This window comes from Rhinolophus ferrumequinum, chromosome 20 (assembly GCF_004115265.2).
Source record: "Rhinolophus ferrumequinum isolate MPI-CBG mRhiFer1 chromosome 20, mRhiFer1_v1.p, whole genome shotgun sequence".
Classification (NCBI taxonomy): Eukaryota; Metazoa; Chordata; class Mammalia; order Chiroptera; family Rhinolophidae; genus Rhinolophus; species Rhinolophus ferrumequinum.
The window spans coordinates 17,069,725-17,088,520 of record NC_046303.1 but is presented as its reverse complement, the minus strand read 5'-3'; the positions used below and the strand labels follow the sequence as shown (position 1 = coordinate 17,088,520).

Genomic DNA, 18,796 nt, shown 5'->3' with positions numbered 1-18,796 from the left:
CCGCTCGCGGGCGGGGCGGGCCCAGAGCGCGCGGCGCCGGCGCCTCTCGCTTCCTAGCCTGCCATGGAGCGGCTGACGTTACCTCCCGGCGGCGCGGCGGCTGTGGACGAGTACCTGGAGTACCGGAGGTGAGGCAGCAGCTCCGCGGGGCGAGGGCGCCTGGCGCGGCCCCATCCCCCTTGCGGCAGAAGCGCGGGCAGGGTCCTGGGGCTCGCCCGCCGGGGCCCTGGAGTCCGTTCCCGGGCTGCGGAGGGAGGCTTACAGTGGTTTCCAGTTTCGTGTTTCTGTAATTAATTACAGAATACTAGACATGCAGTTCTAGTAAGCCTCTTCCGAGGCTATGTAAGAGGTCTCCGGCTCTGATCCCTTCCAAGAAGGATTAATAATTCTAGATTTATGCAAAGGTCCAGTTATTTTTCCTAAATGTCCCATTGAAGAATTACACCTCGAGTACCGGAGGCCTATAAAAGTTAGCAGACATTAAATTTACATGTTAGTGTGGCAATGGGACAAGTGAACTTTCTGAACATGCGCCCAATCCCTAGGTGCTGGTTTTGGGAGAGAGACACCGATTGGTGTAGTGTCCGTGGTTCTGGAGATAGATACTCCTCTCCAGAAACTGGAGAGGCAGCCGCCCCGTGGCTTGAGGAGGTGACTCACTGCCCAGGGTCCTGACAAAGGTTGGTGCGCCTGCGGCGACGTGTTCTTTTTTCCAAGGAAGGTTTTTTAAAGTTCAGGAACTGGGTGATTGGGAATTACTGGAGAGGGACAGACAGGAAGATACGGAGTTGGGAGTGGGGGTGGGGAATGTGTTGGTGCACAAGAGAAAAGAGGCAATCACAGCTCCGCCTGGGAAATCTGAGCGAGAGGGGCTGCTCTGCATAAAGGTGGTCGCCACAGATCATCCAGGGTTGTTCCGGCCAACGGGTTCCCTTGCTGAGTGCACTCCCTCTGACTGTCTCGGTGGTATACTTTTGGGGAACACCTAGGAATGCCTGGTAATTCTGATAACAGAAAAGTGAGATGAAAAGCTTGATGGGTTAGGCCTCATCCCAGGTTCAGGTGGGTCCAGGTAATACCAGGAGTCCGGTACCCAGAACAGCTCCCACCAGCTCTCACTCGCGGCAGAGCCGGCCTCGCTAGCCTCCAGATCTCCAGGGCTTTTCCCAGGAACGAGGTTGCTGGGCCCCAGTGTTGACTGGTAACTTAGTTATTTAGATGTTTAGATACGTGGATTGTGGGCCTCCTGTTGTAGCCTCTTGCTTGGCCCAGAAATTGTTAGGGCTTGGTGGAAAATTATTTTTGCAAATAAATAACCAGGAGCAATTCCCTGTAAAAGTTAGAGCCTTGGACCATAAGTGTCTGCATCACTTGGGAGTTTAGTAGAAATGTTAAGTCTCAGGACCATTAATCTTAATCTGCATTTGAACTAGATCCCTTGAGGTTTGTGTAACTACAATAAAGTTTAGGCTGCACTGGTTTAGAATTTAAATACAAACGATCTCTTTCTTTAAAGACCTGCATTAATCTTAAGGTCTTTCTTTCCATTACTTGTTGGTATATTACTTGGTAGCTATAATAAAGTGAAATGGCCCAAAAATTATCTTAGAAGAAAATGCCCTTTGTATTTTCACTATTGTCTACCTAAATTTTTTAAGTAAGGATGGAGGTTGCGATGGTTTCATAGCTTCTGAATTGGTTTTATTTATCTACCTCAGTTAAAGGCTTGAGAGTATGGAAAAAGGTACGGATTACAGAAAAAATTAGGTAGTATTCTGCAAACACTTTTCATAACTTAAATGGGGGTATTTCCAAGGAGAAATTTTTTCAATTTTGTACAAATTCTTTTAACTGTGCTTCCTTTTCCTCGAGGGAGGCCAACTCCTAATTTCTTAGGAAATTAATAAATAGCGGCTTAATTTCCCCCGTAAAGTATTGAGGTCTTATTTCTGGAATTAGGCAATGATGCACTTGATTACTCAGCAACAGATGTGGGTTTGAGCTTGTGCAGATCCAAGGGTGTTTCAGGTCCCACGTTAGTTTAAACTGGCCAGGGTTTGGGATCAGGTGTGGATATCAGTTATGTCTTCTACATTGTTTTTTGTGTTATTTTTTTGGGGGTACTATTTTTCAAGGCAGAAATTGTTAGAATTTTTAGAAATTTAAGCTCCAGCTTTTACTAAGAAAGAACACGTTTGCTTCAGAATCCAAGGAGAAATTGCAATGAATATGTGGTCATTTTTCAGTGGTAAACCTTGGTCAGTAAAGTCAGATGTTAGGAATTCTTTGACTTTCTCATTTAGAATCCTTTTTTATATGGGAATCAAGAGCTTTATTACTATTGTGTAATTTTGCTATTAACATGAACCTATGAGTAAAGTATAAAAAACAAAGCTGATGACTATACAAGTGTAGTTTAATTTTTAACCTGGAAAGTATAGTTTAGTATTTTTACCCTGGAAAATAAATACTCAAGGTTTAAGAGAAATATATATATTTTGTTGTTGTTGTTGTGTAGAATTGTAGGTGAGGACGATGGAGGGAAACTTTTTACTCCTGAAGAATATGAAGAATACAAAAGAAAAGTTTTACCTATGCGCTTACAGAACAGATTATTCGTCAGCTGGCAATCACCAACTGGAATGGATTGTAAACTTGTGGGTCCAGAGACACTGTGTTTTTGTACACATAGGTAAGATATTTTATTGCTAAGTTTTCTGGTGATTAGAAAATATAAAACTGTAGCATAGAATAGCTTCCTTCTATAAATAATATTACTTGTGATAATTGAGAAACATTTAAAAGGTCTTTATATTATGCACTAGAAATTATCTAAAAATTTTTTTGCTATAATTTAAAAATTTCTGTTATATCCTGTTAGAACTCTGTATTATAGAGTCCATCACCTTCAGTACCTTCAGTACCTTCTCTTGCCATTGGTAAAAAAGATATGGGTGCCCGTATGGCTTTGCCTTTCAGTGAGGCTGAGGAACAGACTCGACCTCTCCCACCACTGGACAGCGTGGTAGAGGACTGGTTGTCAAACTGCAGAACTGCTTGAGATGACCCACACTGAACAGGTTACCAATCTCCAAATAAAAGCGTTTCTCCTCAAATTTACTAATCTCCCTCTATACTTTTAGAAACATTTTGTGTTGTTACATTTCTTTAAACAAACAGAAGTACTCAGCCCACAGTCTTTTATTATCAATACAAATGGTCCGTTTATTATCAATACAAATGGTTTGTTTCCGAGCAGAGCACATGGAGCAAAGGAAATACACGAGGCTCGGATCCTTGCTGTGTGTTGCCTGTACCAGAAGTTCGCAGGTGGCTGTGTTGGTCATGTTCTACTTTAAATTTTACTATGGTTACAGGTCACAGTTGTAAAGCTCAAAGAACAAAGCTGCTTCGTGGAAAACTCACTGAACCCATTATGTGTTTTTAGGTAACAACTTCAACTTTCTGTTCCAAAGGAACCGTGGAAGGAGAACCGCCCTGTTCTGATAGTCTCTGGGGCTCTTTCATGAGAGACTCTTTGTATGGTTGCTGTTTACAGACTTGTAGTTTGCCGAAGGTTGTTAGGCAGTTGCTAGGATGAGTAATGTATATATAGGTTGACTTGGAATTTATTTAGCAACCCCAACTAAAAACACTGGAGGAGTGCAGGTGAGGGTTATGTTGATAGCTTTCAGAATTGAAGAGGAGTTTAGTCAATTTCTGTCAGTTTCAGTATTTATTCCTGTACAAATTTAGTGCCCCGTCTCTTATCTATGTATAATTATACAACCTGGAATTAACCTTAAAAATTGGCCCAACTCAACTTCAATGGAAAAGTTCTTTAGTACAGGCCACTCAGTGAGATCTCTGTCTACAGTTTTTTCCCCTATTACACAAGTGAAACATGGTTATTAAGACAAATGAGGATTATATAGAGAAGTAGAAAGATGACTCACCACCCAAAGCCAGCTGCTGTTAACATATTTTATTATATTCATGTAATTTTTTTCTTTACATAGGTAATTTAGTTAAGTATGTATGCGTATAAATATTAAACCAGTTTTTCATGATAGAATCACAGAAACGTATTTCCACATTGTTATGTAGTTTGTTATGTAGTAATCACAAACATGCTTTTTAATACCTGCTTGACATTCCAGCTAGTCTAGTGGTATTCATTGTGTGTTCCCTAGACCCGTGAGGGTGTCTAGAGGTGTTCCAAGTGGGAAGGCAGCTTAGGGGAAAAGCGGCCTCCATTTCTGGCACTTTCCCTTGCTCTAACCAATTCTGCTTTTATCTATTTTATATATCATGGTTCTGTAAAAGATTTTGTTTGAGGAAAGGATTTCACTGATAAAAAGTTTGAAAACATTGTCTAGTAATTTACTTATCCATTCCCTTGTTATTAGTAGTGTGTATGTGTATTTGTAAGTATGTGTGTGTGTGCATATATATATGTGTGTGTATGTGTGTGTATATATACACATATATAGTTTTTGCTATTGTAAGTACTGTTGCTAAAACTCTTTATGCACAAAGCTCTTTCTATACTTGGAATTATTTTCTTAGGTTGTATTTTCAAAAAATGAACTGTCTGGGTTAAAGGATGGATCTGTTGAAGTTTCTTAAAACATTAAATGGGATTGGTGCTTTTGTAACACTCTTGGCAGCATTGTGAATTATATATTGTTTAAAAAAAACTTTGGCTCTCTTTGCTAAGTAAAAAATGGTATCTCATTGTTTTTTTAACTTCTATTACCGACATTAATATTGAGAATAATAATAAATTTAATATTATTTTGCTGAGTATCATCTTATGAAAAGGAAGCGAATAGCCTATTTAAGACAACAAAGAGCTTTAGCTTTTAAAAATGTTGATAATTTATTTTGAAGTTAAAAATTAAAAAATAAGTTAAAATAAGTTACATCAATGTATGTTTATTGAACTTATTTCAATTTTAAATAGCAAACCTGTAAAAATAAATGTAAGTAATGCACATTGATAAAAAGAATTTTTGTAAATGACTTTTTTCATACTCTTAAGTTAGGCTTCCATATTAAAGAATCTACAGTGGTATGTATTTTAAGGGAATTAAATGCTATTTCTTTGTATATTATTGTGAAAATTCTTCTATATATAAATAACTATACATAACTAAAAATAATCTACAAGTGATTTTCTCTGACCAGAGCAACACAGCTGGCAGAAATACTGCAAGTAGGGGAGTTTATTTTCACCTTACTAACAAGAACAATGAAACCCAAATAAAAAAGAATCATTTTGCACTTAACAGAATAGAAATTGTAATTTCTGGCAATTCTGCATTGTGTTTTTATTTTTCCTTCTCCCCCTTTATTTTTTAGGTATAAGCAACATCAAACAGACTTTGAAACGGTTCCACAGCAGCGCCCCATTCGTCTGCCTTGTCGAGTGACCGGCTGCCAGTGCAGGGCTTACCTGTTTGTCCCTTTGAATGGGGCACAGCCCATTCGCTGCAGGTGCAAGCACTTTGCAGATCAACACAGTGCTGCACCTGGCTTTATGTGCAATGCCTGTGAGTTGCATTATTATAAACACACCAACAGAATGGTTTTATTTCTTTATTGAATAGTTAAGGTGTCTTTGTGCCAGTTTTATTCAGCTACAGAGTCAATATGAAACAACAAAGAAAAATTTGATGGATAGCTACTCTAAAATTTTATTTTTGTGGAAAAACTCCGAGTTATTTGTTTCCTTTGCAATCGTAAACCCTGATCTCATGTAATTCAAATAAGTCAAATAATAGTAATAGATTTTAAGGAATCACGAAACATGATTGGATTCAAATTTTTCAATAGTAGGAGTTTTATCAACTAAATTCTATTTACAGGTTTATAAAAGGATTTTGTAAGTTGAGAAAAATTTTATGGTTTGCTGGTGGATTATTATGCTATTGCCTAAAACATAGGCTGATGGGAAAAGCAAAATGTAACATGATAATTTTAACACTTTATATGCAATAGCACCCTTACATCAATACCTATACCCAAATTGCAGCTCCCATCCCATATGCCCTTTCACTGGATCATCCTTTAAAAAACCCTTTGAAATAAGTAGGATATTAGGCCAGTATTTTTTATTCAGGAGATAGTATTTCACTTATTTTTGTAGTAGTTTGAATTGAAATCTCATGATGAAATATAAAACACTTTTAATAGCAGTGGCAGGAATAAATATGTTTCATTGGCTAAGTATGAATATACTTGGAAAAAGCTTATGTGCCTTGGTTCCCGTACACATTTGTCAGAAGTGTGAATGTGTAAAGATTTTGTTAATAGCATATTCTGGCCTCCACTTCAATAGTGCTTGTTTTTTTTTATATGTAATAATTTTATTAAGATATATTTCACATACTATTCAATTCACCCATTTCAAGGTTACAATTTAATGGTTTTTAATATATTCACAGGGTTGTGCAACCATCATCACCACAATAAATTTTAGAATACTTTCGTCATCCCCAAAAGAAGCTCCATACCCATTAGCAGTTGTTCCTTATTCCTCCCTCCCCCCAGTCCTAGGTGACCAATAACCTACTTTCTATCTCTATCGATTTGCCCTTTCCATACATTTCACATAAAGGGACTCATAGAATGTGTGGTCTCTTGTGACTGACTGCTTTCATTTAGCATAATGTTTTTTGATTCATTGATGTTGTGCATGTGTCAGTACTTCATTCCTTTTTAAAACAGTATTCCGTTGCATCCTTTCTATATCTACGGGTTGACCTTCCAATATGGCTTCGATGGGGCATTGATCCTTAGGGAGGTTTCATCTCTTCACCTTGTCCGGGCCACTGGGCTGTCCTCACCATACCTGCTTTTAACTAAGTATTCGAGGAGAGGACTGCATTTCCTGGCTCTTCAGTGTTTAGCCCAATTTCTTTTAGTCCTAGTTGGTTTTTCCAATATTGTTTTTCTGTTATATACTCCTTTACCACTTTAGTGTCTTTTAGACATGAGAATAGTGGCTGGGAGGGAGTTCACAGGCTGGAGGTAAGAGTGACAGGAGCCAGAGGACAGTGTAGAAGGGACCTAGAAGTCGGGTGATTTTGACCAAGCTGAACATTTTTAGGGCAGACAGCTCAGTACCTACATTTAAAAACATTTACTTGCTTTACATCTTGACTCAGGTTCGAAGTGTTCAGGATTCCATAGCTGCTTCACTTGTGCTTGTGGTCAGCCTGCATATGCCCACGACACAGTAGTGGAGACTAAGCAAGAAAGACTGGCTCAAGGAAAACCAGTGGGACGGGATGTTCCTTATGCAGCAATGGGAGGACTGACTGGCTTCAGCTCACTGGCGGAAGGCTACATGCGGTTAGATGACAGTGGAATTGGTAAGTGGTGTGGGCTTTTCATATTGTTTGTGTGTGCTAACAATAGTGAAGCCTTCTATTTGTTTAACACTTTATATTCTTCATGTTTTTTCCCCCAGAAAACATTCTCTCATTTGATTTTTATCTTTTGAAAAAGGTTTTATTGCCACTATACAGTAGATGGTAATTACAGAAAATTTAGAAAACGTAAAAGATCACTCCTATCCTAGTTCTTGTATCCAAATCCCAATCCACAGCCCTATTGTTTGTGATAGCTGAATAATATTTCCTTTATTTGATATGATATAGTTTACCTAACAATTACCCTATTATATGCAATTTTTGCCATTTTACCCATTTTGGAAACAAAAGCTTATATTCATGTGTGAATATGCATATGTGTATAATCACTTATATAATCACATCTATATTACATGCTTACATGCATGTATGTCTATATGTATGTAATACATATATTTGCTTGTATACATAGAAGTTTTAAGTAATATAGGGAAGAGTTCAATTGGATATATCACCAACCGTTGCAGGTAACTGGATCCTTCTGAGTTGAGTGGAATTGGGGAGAAGAATATGGTTTCTATCTACTTTAAATACTTTTGTGTGTGTAGATTTTTTTTTTTTAAAACAAGCATGTATTCTAACTTTTTATTACAAAATTTACATATATATAAATGAATGTTTTCTTATTATAAAAGATTCAAAAACTAGAAATAAAGTAAAAGGCCCCCTTGAACACTTGTCTTTACCCCAGATTCTTTCCCACAGGGTAATTTGCTGTCATCAATTGATATGAGTTTTTAACACACATTTTTATAGTTTACTTCTTTTTAACTTAGAAAAATTTTGAAGGTCTATATGTTAGGACACAGAAGTCTACTTAATTCTTTTTAATAGAATTCCATATTATAGATATATGTTTATGTAAACCATTTCCTTGTTCGTGGCTTTTAGATTGTTTCCATTTTATTTTGTGTTTACAAACAGTCCTGCTGAAAAAAAATCCTTGAACTTGCTTCCTTGTATACCATGTGAATTTGACTCAAAGGTAGATACAGAGAAGTAGAATTGTTGGGTTGAAGTGTGTGCACATGTGAAACTATAATACATTCTGTCAAATTGCCCACCAAACATGCTTATTTGTTTACAGTTCCTCTAGTAATATTATTTCCTTACATTTATGCTGATCATTGATATCATTAATTATTTGCCAGTCTGATGTGTGAAAATGTTATTGTCTCAGTTTGATTTCTTTGGTTATTAGTGAGATGAGACTCGTATTTATTGGCCATTTTACTTTCTGTTAGTTGTCTGTTCATATACTTTGCCCATTTTCATATTTTTATCTTTTCTCATTGATTTATAGAAAGTCTTCTTATAGATTCTATATACTAATCCTTTGTTATTTTCTTTGGCAGATATTTCTTTCCAATCTGTCATATGTCTTTTAGTCTTTTTTTTTTTGAGGCAGGCTTTGCCTGCTCCAATTTTATAAGTATGTTGTCTTTCATTTTACTTTAATATTTAATTTTTTTGTTTTTATGTTTAGCTTTTTCATGGCTCTGGAATTTATTTTTTGTGCAAGTGTGAGGTGTGTGTAACTTCAGTTTTTGTTCAAATTGATGGCAAATTATCTTTCCCAAATAATTTGAAACTTTTACCTTTATCATATTCTATCAAATTTTGTTCCTATTTAGTCTGCCTCTTTGTCTATTTCTGTGTAACTGCCATATTGTTTTCATTACTACAGCTTTATAATAAATTAATATTTATGACTTCATTTTATTCAGAATTTTTCTGACTAATTCTTACCTTTTAATTTTTTCAGAATTTTGGCATCATTTTTTGAAAACATTCTATTATTACAAAAGCATTGTAATGTATAGATTAATGTAGGAAGAATTGATGTTTCAAAATATTAAGTTGCCTGATTTGTCTTCTTTGTAGCTAAGTGGAATGCAGTTAACTTCATAAAAGTTCCACACAATTCTTAATTTTATTTCTAGGTATTTCATCATTTTTTAATACCTAGCATAAATGGGTTTTTCCCCTTCCTTTATGTTTTCTAGCTGATCATTGTTTATAAAAAAGCAAATGTTTTATGCTGCTTTTGTTACCAGTCATTATTACTCTACTTAATCTTAGAGTTTTAAATAAACATTTAGTTGATTTTGTAAATGATGTTTTTGCCTCTTCCTTTCCAATAGTTGATTCTTCTTACTCTTGGCTAAACAAAATGGCTGTTACTTTCACATCGATGCTAAGTAATAGTGGTAGTAGCTGGCATCTTTGCCTTTTTGTGTCTTCTAGTGTTTTATCACTTAATCATCTTTATAATATAAAGAAAGAAAATCTGCCTGTCCTGGCCTCTGAGGGAAGGTGAGGTGAAGGAAGGTGAGAGTGAGGAGAGGAAGCATAACGTATTTTTATCTTGATTTCAGATGTAGGGGAGGCTGGGGAAGAGGGACTTCTGCTCTGTTAGCCATGTAGAATCCTGGACAGAGATAACTGCTGACACTGGCTTCCTTTACAATGTGGAAGGAGTCCAATAATGCCCAGCTCTTAACTGAGCTGTGAGGCACTGGGCCTGCTATGGCATCTGTCATAGCAAGGGGCAAGGGAAGGGTGACCCAGAGTAGAATTAGAGGTGGGTCTCCTGAGCCCTGGAGGATTCAATGAAGAAGTGACAGGCATTGAGGGGCCTGTGCTTCTATGAGAGCAAGTGTGAGTTTACCAGGCCCTACCAAGCTGAAACACTAAATTACAACTTAGGCCGGCCTTGAGCATTTGAGATCTGGAGTGCACGCAGCAATCAGAGGAGAGCACATGGGATTGACTGCACCTGAGCCTCCCACAAGCCACATGAGAGAGCAGCTGGGGAAGGAGCGGGTGGGAATCTAAAAGACTGAGCAATTGCCCCACGCTATTTACATTATAAGAAAGGACTAACTTTTAAAACCAAATAGGTTTAAAAGTTTATTTTCTTTCCCTGTACCCGCGGGATGGAGAGAGGGATGTGGGGAAGGTGGTGGTTTTGAAAAAAGATGGAGCACTAATCAATTTTCTCTGTAGCTTCCTTCCTTTTGGTCTAAAAGTTAATGTATTTAGCAGTTGGTCTGTAGTTTGTGGTTTGGGGATGTTTCCTCGTTTCATTGAAAAGGTTTTCTTTAGTTTTTATATTTTGTTTTTAGATGGTTTTCCACTGAGGAATAGAGTAAAAATATTCTGCCCTCTTCGACTAGAGGTTCTTTATCACGAATGACTTCCTTTTGATAGTGTTTTGTAACTATGTTAAGGTTCTATACTTCCTCTCTGACATTTATGTTTGTGCATAATTTTTGTGTGTGTGTGAAAAATGTCTCTGAGAAATACAGACATATTTTTACCCATTTGCCTTTACTTTCTATGGCAGGTAAGAATTAAATCAAGCTTTCCTTTTTATAGAAAGGTTTTTTTCTAATGATTCTGCTGAGGTTCTAATTTATTTCACATTTGAAATAACATCTTTGTATCCTAACAAATATAGATTTAAGTTTCATTCTTCATGTATTTTATCAGGTGCACCTTCAGCTGAATTTTTAGACTCTCCAGTTACGGCCACGGACCACCCATTTCTAAAAGCATTTCAAGCATCATCTAGTTCTTCTCCAGAAACACTAACAGATGGTAATGAAATTAAATTGAGAAGTATTTTTCAGATATAGAAAATAAGAATATAGATTGGTTAATTTTCTAGATACTTTTCTTTTTCTCCAGTATTGCCACAATTTGATTAATTCATTAATTATTTATTTATTAAAGTTTATTGGGATGACAGTTGTTAGTAAAGTTTCGTAGGTCTCAGGTGTACAATTCTGTAATATATCATCTATATATCACATTGTGTGTTCAGCATCCAGCAGTCAGTTCTCCTTCCATCATTTGATTATCATTTTATTTTCGTATTGACCAGGCACTGAGAAAAGCAAAAAACTTCATTTTTTTTAATTTGGAAAAATTGCTACATCTGAGAAATATGCGGATTCTAATATACAGTACTTTCAAGTTTTAAAACTTGATTCTGGTTCATGTTATTGCTGTGGTGTCTGAATAAGAGAGCCCTCCAGTGGACTAATTGCCTTGATCCTTTAGGCACTCCTAAACAGGCTGTAATCCAGTGATAATTATAGGGTAGCAAAGTTTTATCATTTATAAATTACATTAAAAATGAATTCATTTTTAAGCAGTAGTGTTCTGTTTCCTTTATTGAAAGCAAGAATAAAAGCATTGAAGAAGGAATTTGTTTTATTAGGTATTTAGTATTAAAAAATATTTTAAAATGAGATTTTTCTTTATTTATATTTTCATACAACTTTTTCATGTACGCAGACTTTCTCCACAAGAGATTTTAAGGCTGATGCTTACAAAAGCAACATACAATGAAGTAGTGATAAAACAGAGATAGAAAATCAAAACCAAGTAAAAGGACACAATTGTGTCAACTTTTAAGGTGATGTAATTGCTGCGTTAACCTTCAGTTTTGACTGAATATAGTGGCAGCCAAAGCACAAAGGAAGGTGCGATCAGTTAAATACTTTTCATAATTAGAAAGGAGGAAACATGAGTTCCTCAATGCTAATGAAAGTTACACCAATGCTGCATTTTAAAGACGTCTGTGTAGAGACCCTCAGTGATGCATGGCCCAAAGTCCTTAGAAACGTCTTTTTCAGCAAATACAGCAGATACTGCTCTTTTCTAATAGTCACCTTTGATAAAAGTGGTAATACACCATTTCACCAGATAAAAGGTAATACACCATTAAAATGCAACTCATTGAAGGTGATTCTGCCAGAGGCTTAGCTCAGATGACATGATCCAGGGAAAGTTTTCAGACGAATGAATAGGCAGCACATATTCTATGCAATTTTTCTTATTTTTCTCAACAAGGCTTTTTTTGTTAGATACTTGACAGAATGTGGTTATATACTCTGTGATGATTGTCTGGAGTTATGTGATTTTTGTGTTGTTGTTTGAGAGTGGATTCGTGTGTTTTGAAAACTAGAACAGGTGTTCAGATTGATACTCTATTTTGGATATGAAGGGACCCAACCAAGACATTCATCTCAAATGACAGTGGATTTTTCCATGAAACTGGGCTCTTGGTATACCTACAAAGAAAACCAGATTTTCCTTCTGAAGCAATTTAAAATTTCTCCTGGCACATAAACTAGTGCTTGATTAGTTTGAAAAAGTGAGTACCATGGAAAATGGTTAAAATTATTTTAGTTTTGAAAAATTTCAAAACAGGTAGTATCATCACTTACGGTTCCCTTCACAAACTGTCTTAATCTGTTTGTGTGGCTGCGATAAAATAACCATAAGCTGGGTGGCTTATAAACAACAGAAATTTATTTTTCACAGTTTGGGAGGCGGAGAAATCCAAGATCAAGGCCAGCATGGCTGTGTTCTGGCGAAGGTCCTTCTCCCGCTTCATAGCCCGCGCTATCCTGTTTGTCTTCACATTGTGGAAGGGTTGAGAGGTCTCTGTGGGGTCTCATTTATAAGAGCACTAATCCCATTCATGATGGTTCCATCCTCATGACCTAATCACCTCCCAAAGACCCCGCCTCCTAAGACCATCACATTGGGCATTAGGATTTCAGCATATGTATTTTTTGGGGGGACACAAACATTCAGACCACAGCACTTCTATAATACTAATGTTCATGATCTGTTACAGTGTTACATGAATTTCTAGTTTAGCTATAACATGTAAATAGTAGTTGAACCAAGCTAAATGTGCTCTTATATGAAATAGCTATATGATATTATTTGATATGAACCGGTTGAATACTTGGAGAATGTTTGCCAGTGAAAATTACTTTTGTCTTATGATGCTCTGCTTTCTAAAAAAGAATTAGGTAGTAGGATCAATTCTCCATGGAGATCATTTCTGGTTTAAAAAAACATCACTGTGTAGGAGGAATGCTTTCTTTCTGTTTCTTTATTTCAGGAGAATTTATAATTATAGAAATATGTCACTTAGAATTTTTTTTTTCTTATTAGTAGGTACAAGTAGTCAAGTTTCTTCCTTAAAGAGACCTGAAGAGGACGATATGTCTTTCTTTGAAAGACGATACCAGGAAAGGGTAAGTCTGTTGGGAAATCTGCTTATATTAAGCATTTACTTGTAACAAAGACACTATTGAATGATTATATATTGATTGTGGATTGTCATTAAAAATAAGTTATAAAGTCTTTACTTAGAGCTAGGCTTATTTAGTTAGGCTGTGAGGCTTATTTAGAACAATTCAAAGAGAAACAGGACTAACGAATAATATGATATATATATATAAATACACTGGTTAATTTATGGAGGTCATTAAGATCAATTAAATATATAATGCAAATAAAATTGTCAATAATAACCATCAACCATCAGCAGATTTGTAAGTTATATGTATCTTGAATTTATAACATATAGTTCTTCTAGGTGTATCCAGACTCAAGTTAAAATTACCTAATAGTCTTTAAGAAACAGAACACTAAACATAAATGTATTTTAACAAATTCCAGGGCTCAGCAATTACACTATTGATGTATTCCCAGATTTCAGTAATGATAATTTTCATCAGTTCTCCACCGCACTGTAAACTCCTTAGGGATAAGTGTAGTATTTTAGTCCTCTTTGTGTTTTTACAAGAGCTAAGTACAGTGCCTTGTACATAATACGTTTTCAATAGATGTTTACGGAAAATTGAAAAAATAAATGGATGTAGTATTTGCTTTCATACATGTCATCTACTTACACATTTGATATGTTTCATGGTGGTGTTCATATGAGAGCTTTGTTTTGTTTTTGTTTATAGCCAAGTGAAAGGATGTTAGCTTAATGAGGTATAGAGAATGGCACATTCCCCAAAGTGCTTTCCTTAGGATTATTTTATGGTTGCTTTGTGGGCATTTATTCTCTCTCCAATTAGGTGATAAGTGCCATTGACAGAAAAGACTCTTGTCACTTTTTGTTGTACCTTCTATAACTCTTAGACAAGAACTTGTTGAGTGATTGAAGGTGTGGAAACCATTAAATAAATTCACCATCCAAGAGTAGAAGAAATGAGTAGGGGACAGAGAGAATGGCTTGGTTTTTTTGATGAAGAATTTTGAAGAAGAGGGGAGAATCCTCATATGGTTTAAGGCAGAGCTAGAAAACAACTTTATGCAGTGATGGAAATGTTCTGTATCTCTAGCAATCATATGTGGCTCTATAAGTCTAATTTAAATAAACTAAAATTTAAAATTTATTTCCTCAGTCACACTAGCCACATTTCAAGGGCTCAGTAGCCATACATAGCTAGTGACTACCTTATTGGACAGGGCAGAAAGTTTTTTGGAAACCTCTGGTCTAAGGGAAAGAGGTGGTAATAGGATCTCAGGGAGGGAGATGAAATGGTTAAAGTGAGAAAAGAAAAGGCTATTTTTCCATCATCATCAAAGGGTAGACTTTTAATCAAATCAGTCTGTTCTTGAAACGCTCGTTCACAGCTGAATTTTAGTTTTTCCTCACAGACTTATGAGGCAAAGGGTTCTAAGGCAAAGGAGGGCCTTTCTTCCCCCTTCCAGAAGCCCAGGTACTGTTGACTGCCTTGAAAACATGCCAGTGGTATTTGCTTGTGGGAAGATAATGGGAGGAGTTCTTATCTGTGAATGTTCTGAGCATATATCTGGCCCACACAAACTGCTTATTATAAACAGAACTAGAATTTATGGATTTATGAGATACGGTATATAAACTCTCTAGCCTGTATGATTAATGGAGTACAAAAACTAAGAAGCTTAAACCTACACAACTTCTGAGCTGACACGTATACCATTGTTAGTACTCTTCTTTTACTCCAAAAAAACGAAGACATGCACCATTGAGGGAAAAGGGACACTTAGGAAACTGAATCTGAGGGTTCAGAGCCCCTTTACAAAGCAATGTTATGTTTGTACAGACATACCTGGAGATACTGTGGACTTAGTTCCAAACCACCACAAGAAAGCAAGTATCACAATAAAAGGAGTACTAGTCGTTTTCTGGTGGAAGGTCTTGCCTTCAGTTTGTAAAAAATGCAGCACCTCTGAAGTGCAATAAAGAGAAGCACAATAAATGAGGTAAACCTACAATAAATGAGCAAACACTTTCTTGACTTTTGTTTGTTAAGCATTTTTGCTCTTTTTTGATGTTACTATAAATCTAACACGTGGCCCTAAATGAGAGGGGCAAGGGGACTAGCATTTGTTGAGTGCTTGTTACGTAAATACCTTGATTTTTATACAGTATATGAACTTATTTACACCTTGAGGACAACCATGAGAAGTGCCTGTTACTGTGACAACGAGAAAACTGTTGGTTAAGTAACTTGCCTCAAATAGTTAATAAATGGTAGAGGTAGGATTCAAATACTCTTCTGACTCCAAAGCGTATACTGTTTACCTTAGAATAGGGTGTTCTTTGGGGGTCCTTCAGATGATCTGTTGAGTGATACAGTATGCAAGAGTGATATGAGTGTATGATTTCTGAATGAGGTTCCCAACGATCTCAAAGAGCAGAGAGAGGGGAAAAATGGGGAAGAGACAGGTGAGATTCATCCAATTTTATTATTGGGAAGCTATTTGTAATTTGATGAGATTTGGTGGAGTGGTCTTACCAGGTCCCTTCTGGTTTCTTGATATTATTCCTATCACCTTAGAAGGTAGAAGGCCTTACCTCCACCTACCATGCCCAGTATTTTCTCCTGCAGGGGTGAGGCAGTGGGGCTGCCTCTGGGAATTGGTATGTGTGACTGTCTGTGGTAGTGCTCAGATGGGGTCATTCTTCCCATGGAAAGGGTTTATATGTTTGTAAAAGATCAGAAGGCTGCTATTTAAGGTACGAGTATGTAAGCTTCTTCTCTGCTTCAGTTGTAGTGGAGGAACACAACCTTTAGGAAAGGAACTGTGGAAATGTAGAAACCAGAATTATAGGAAACTATCCTTAAAGCAGTCCATGTTCCAGAGATAATCCAGCTGGATTAGGTATATTCTGTAACCTTATGAGGAATGTGCTTAGGCTGGATAATAAGGTTAGGTATTTCAGTTAAAAAAAAAAAAAGTGGCAATTAAAATTAATTTATTCATTTTCTCCAAAGCAATAGTCATTATGTTATTTTTATTAAAATGTTTGTGTAAAGTTGAAATCAAACCATCTTTGAAAAATGTAATTAGTCCCTTCAACTATCAGATTTTGGCTTTAGTATTTAGCAGCTTAATAACTACTAAATAACTGTGAAATTGCTGTAATAAATAAAACATGAATACAAATGAGGTAGGTGCAATCTTTTTTTTCTTTAGGATGCTTTATGAATTATTATATCAATACATATTTTAAATTTATAGATAAAAAAGGAGAAGGCTGCTAAGCGTAAAGGAAAAGCACCATTGCCACCAAATACAAAACCTTCATGAAGACTATTTGGGAAATTAAAACCGTCATCCAAATATTTCTTTTTGGTGTTTATTTAAATATAATAATATAGTTTATTTTCGAGTCTCAAATTACTTTTAGTGTATAAAAATGTGTTTTTGAATGTTTCCTTAATTTACTTACATAAGTAAAAATACCTTATATTACTTTTGTAAAAATTCATGATTTACTATTTTGTATACACTTTTTTGTTTCTCATAACAAATGAGGTTATTTTCATATTAGTCAAAACCTGAAAGAAAGTACAGTAGATATTTTAGTCTGTGATAATTTAACTTTCCAAGCTATTTGAGAAATTAAAGATGTTATTGAGGTTTTTGAACAAATATATAAGGGCCACTGTTTCATTCAAAATAGTAAGTTAAATTCCTTAATTTTTTATTTTTTAAACTTTGTGACATTGATTTTTGTTTTTAAATAAAAAATATTTCAAAATTATCCAATCATTTTGCAGCAGTATCTACTGATTTTTAAGTTGTTTTGTTAACTATGCACTGTATATAACTCTACTGACTTCTTGTGTGCCACTTCAAATCCTCTTGGCCCTACCTTTTACTCATACTGCTGCGAAACACTTCCAAGTAGGCTCTTGACAGCTTCATGTGGAAGCCATTTGATGGCACTTTGTCTTGGGACCATGTCTGACACTCTTGCTTTCTTCTCCAGGGATTCTCTGACAACTGTGGTTTGGGATGCCCCCCTGGAAACCCTCTGCATTATACATGTATAATGACCTTGGGACCATCCTTCACTAATGGGAGGTGTAAGCCAATAGATAAATGCTCTCCCTTCTGTCTGCTTGGAAGACAATTCTGAGATGACTTCCATAAACTTCCTCAGAAAATCTTATGGAATTGAATACTAGTCACCCATAATAATGGCCAACTCCATAATACATCCTTATTTTAGCTTTCTCTTTTTCTCTTTTCCACTTCCTGGTCCCTCCTTTTGGTTCTGTGGAGGAGAGACTGTTCTGTGATATGACTGCTACTGGACCCACAAGCCAGACCTGGGCCAGAGCAAAGATTGCTTCCTGGAAACCCTCTCAGAGACTATCTGATCAAAATTGATACTTTCCTTCTGACATAAAGCAGTACCTCTCCCCTGTGTCCCAGATCATGCTGGTTCCTGGAACAGGGCAGTTTCCTGACCTAGGTAAGCATATAAGGCATTTCCCTTCCCTGGGACTGATCATGTACCAGTACCCACCTCCATCCCACCCCGTTTTATATCATTCTTTGGTACCAAGTGGCATGGAGGATATCCACTTTGTCTTGCAGCCTCCCAAGACACACCTCGTATGTAACTTTCCCTTAATAAAATGTTAATTGCCAGAATGGAGTGGCCTGTCTCTTTCTTTGATCTTTCCCTGCCTTCCGTTTATAGAGGTAGATTTTCAGTCTTGGGGCTTTTCCCTGGGTCTGTGTGTATGAATAGATTCCCTAAGATCGCTTCCCAAATAAATTACCTGTATGTAAACATTTGTTTTAGACTTTGCTTTTGGGTGGGGGGTAAACCCAGGCTAATGGGTACCAGGAACATACTTAGAAAGCAAACCTTCAGGATGGGATTCTGTGACTGGATCATTCACTGGACAGATGACAGCAAAGACCCCACAGGTGGTGTTGAGTGGGGTAGTGATAACTCCTGGCATGTAGATGCATCACAGTAACTGTAGTGAATTTGGGTGAAGTGCAGGTGGAAGGTGAAGTGTTAGGTTATACAGTAACTATAGCACTACATTGGAATGGGGATAACGGAAATTATAAAGATGGAGGTGTTGGTTAGCTATTGTTAATTGCTTTAGAAACCTTGAAAAAAGAAAATGACAGGTTCATATTAGCTACTTAAAGTCAAGGCATGCTTTGCAAGCCAGAGTGCCTCAGTATCACCCTTTAAGGAAAGTCTCATCTGCAAATGTAGACCATCTACA

The 18,796-nt window shown here is 36.5% G+C and overlaps 1 protein-coding gene across 5 annotated transcripts; it reads left to right on the top strand.

The window, feature by feature from the left end:
* Window positions 1–18,193, top strand: FAM221A (family with sequence similarity 221 member A). 5 transcript variants are annotated; one of them, XM_033088933.1, is made up of 8 exons: window positions 1–128; window positions 546–680; window positions 2,519–2,692; window positions 5,365–5,555; window positions 7,173–7,379; window positions 10,935–11,042; window positions 13,422–13,504; window positions 17,530–18,193. In XM_033088933.1, the coding sequence occupies exons 3-8, from the start codon at window positions 2,595–2,597 to the stop codon at window positions 17,677–17,679; spliced, it is 837 nt and encodes a 278-aa protein (XP_032944824.1). In that variant the 5' UTR covers window positions 1–128; window positions 546–680; window positions 2,519–2,594; the 3' UTR covers window positions 17,680–18,193. The 5 variants fall into 5 exon arrangements, with proteins under 5 accessions (XP_032944824.1, XP_032944821.1, XP_032944820.1 ...); XM_033088930.1 differs by lacking the exon at window positions 546–680 and having other exon boundaries at window positions 13,425–13,504; XM_033088929.1 differs by lacking the exon at window positions 546–680.
* Window positions 18,194–18,796: the final 603 nt, after the last annotated feature.

What these genes read in the sequence shown, in the direction of transcription:
- FAM221A (XM_033088929.1), top strand. Translation starts at nt 64, where the DNA reads ATGGAGCGGCTGACGTTACCTCCCGGCGGCGCGGCGGCTGTGGACGAG. An exon ending in GAGTACCTGGAGTACCGGAG is followed by an intron (nt 129 to 2,518) that starts GTGAGGCAGCAG and finishes GTTGTTGTGTAG; the next exon opens with AATTGTAGGTGAGGACGATG. An exon ending in TGGCTTTATGTGCAATGCCT is followed by an intron (nt 5,556 to 7,172) that starts GTGAGTTGCATT and finishes ATCTTGACTCAG; the next exon opens with GTTCGAAGTGTTCAGGATTC.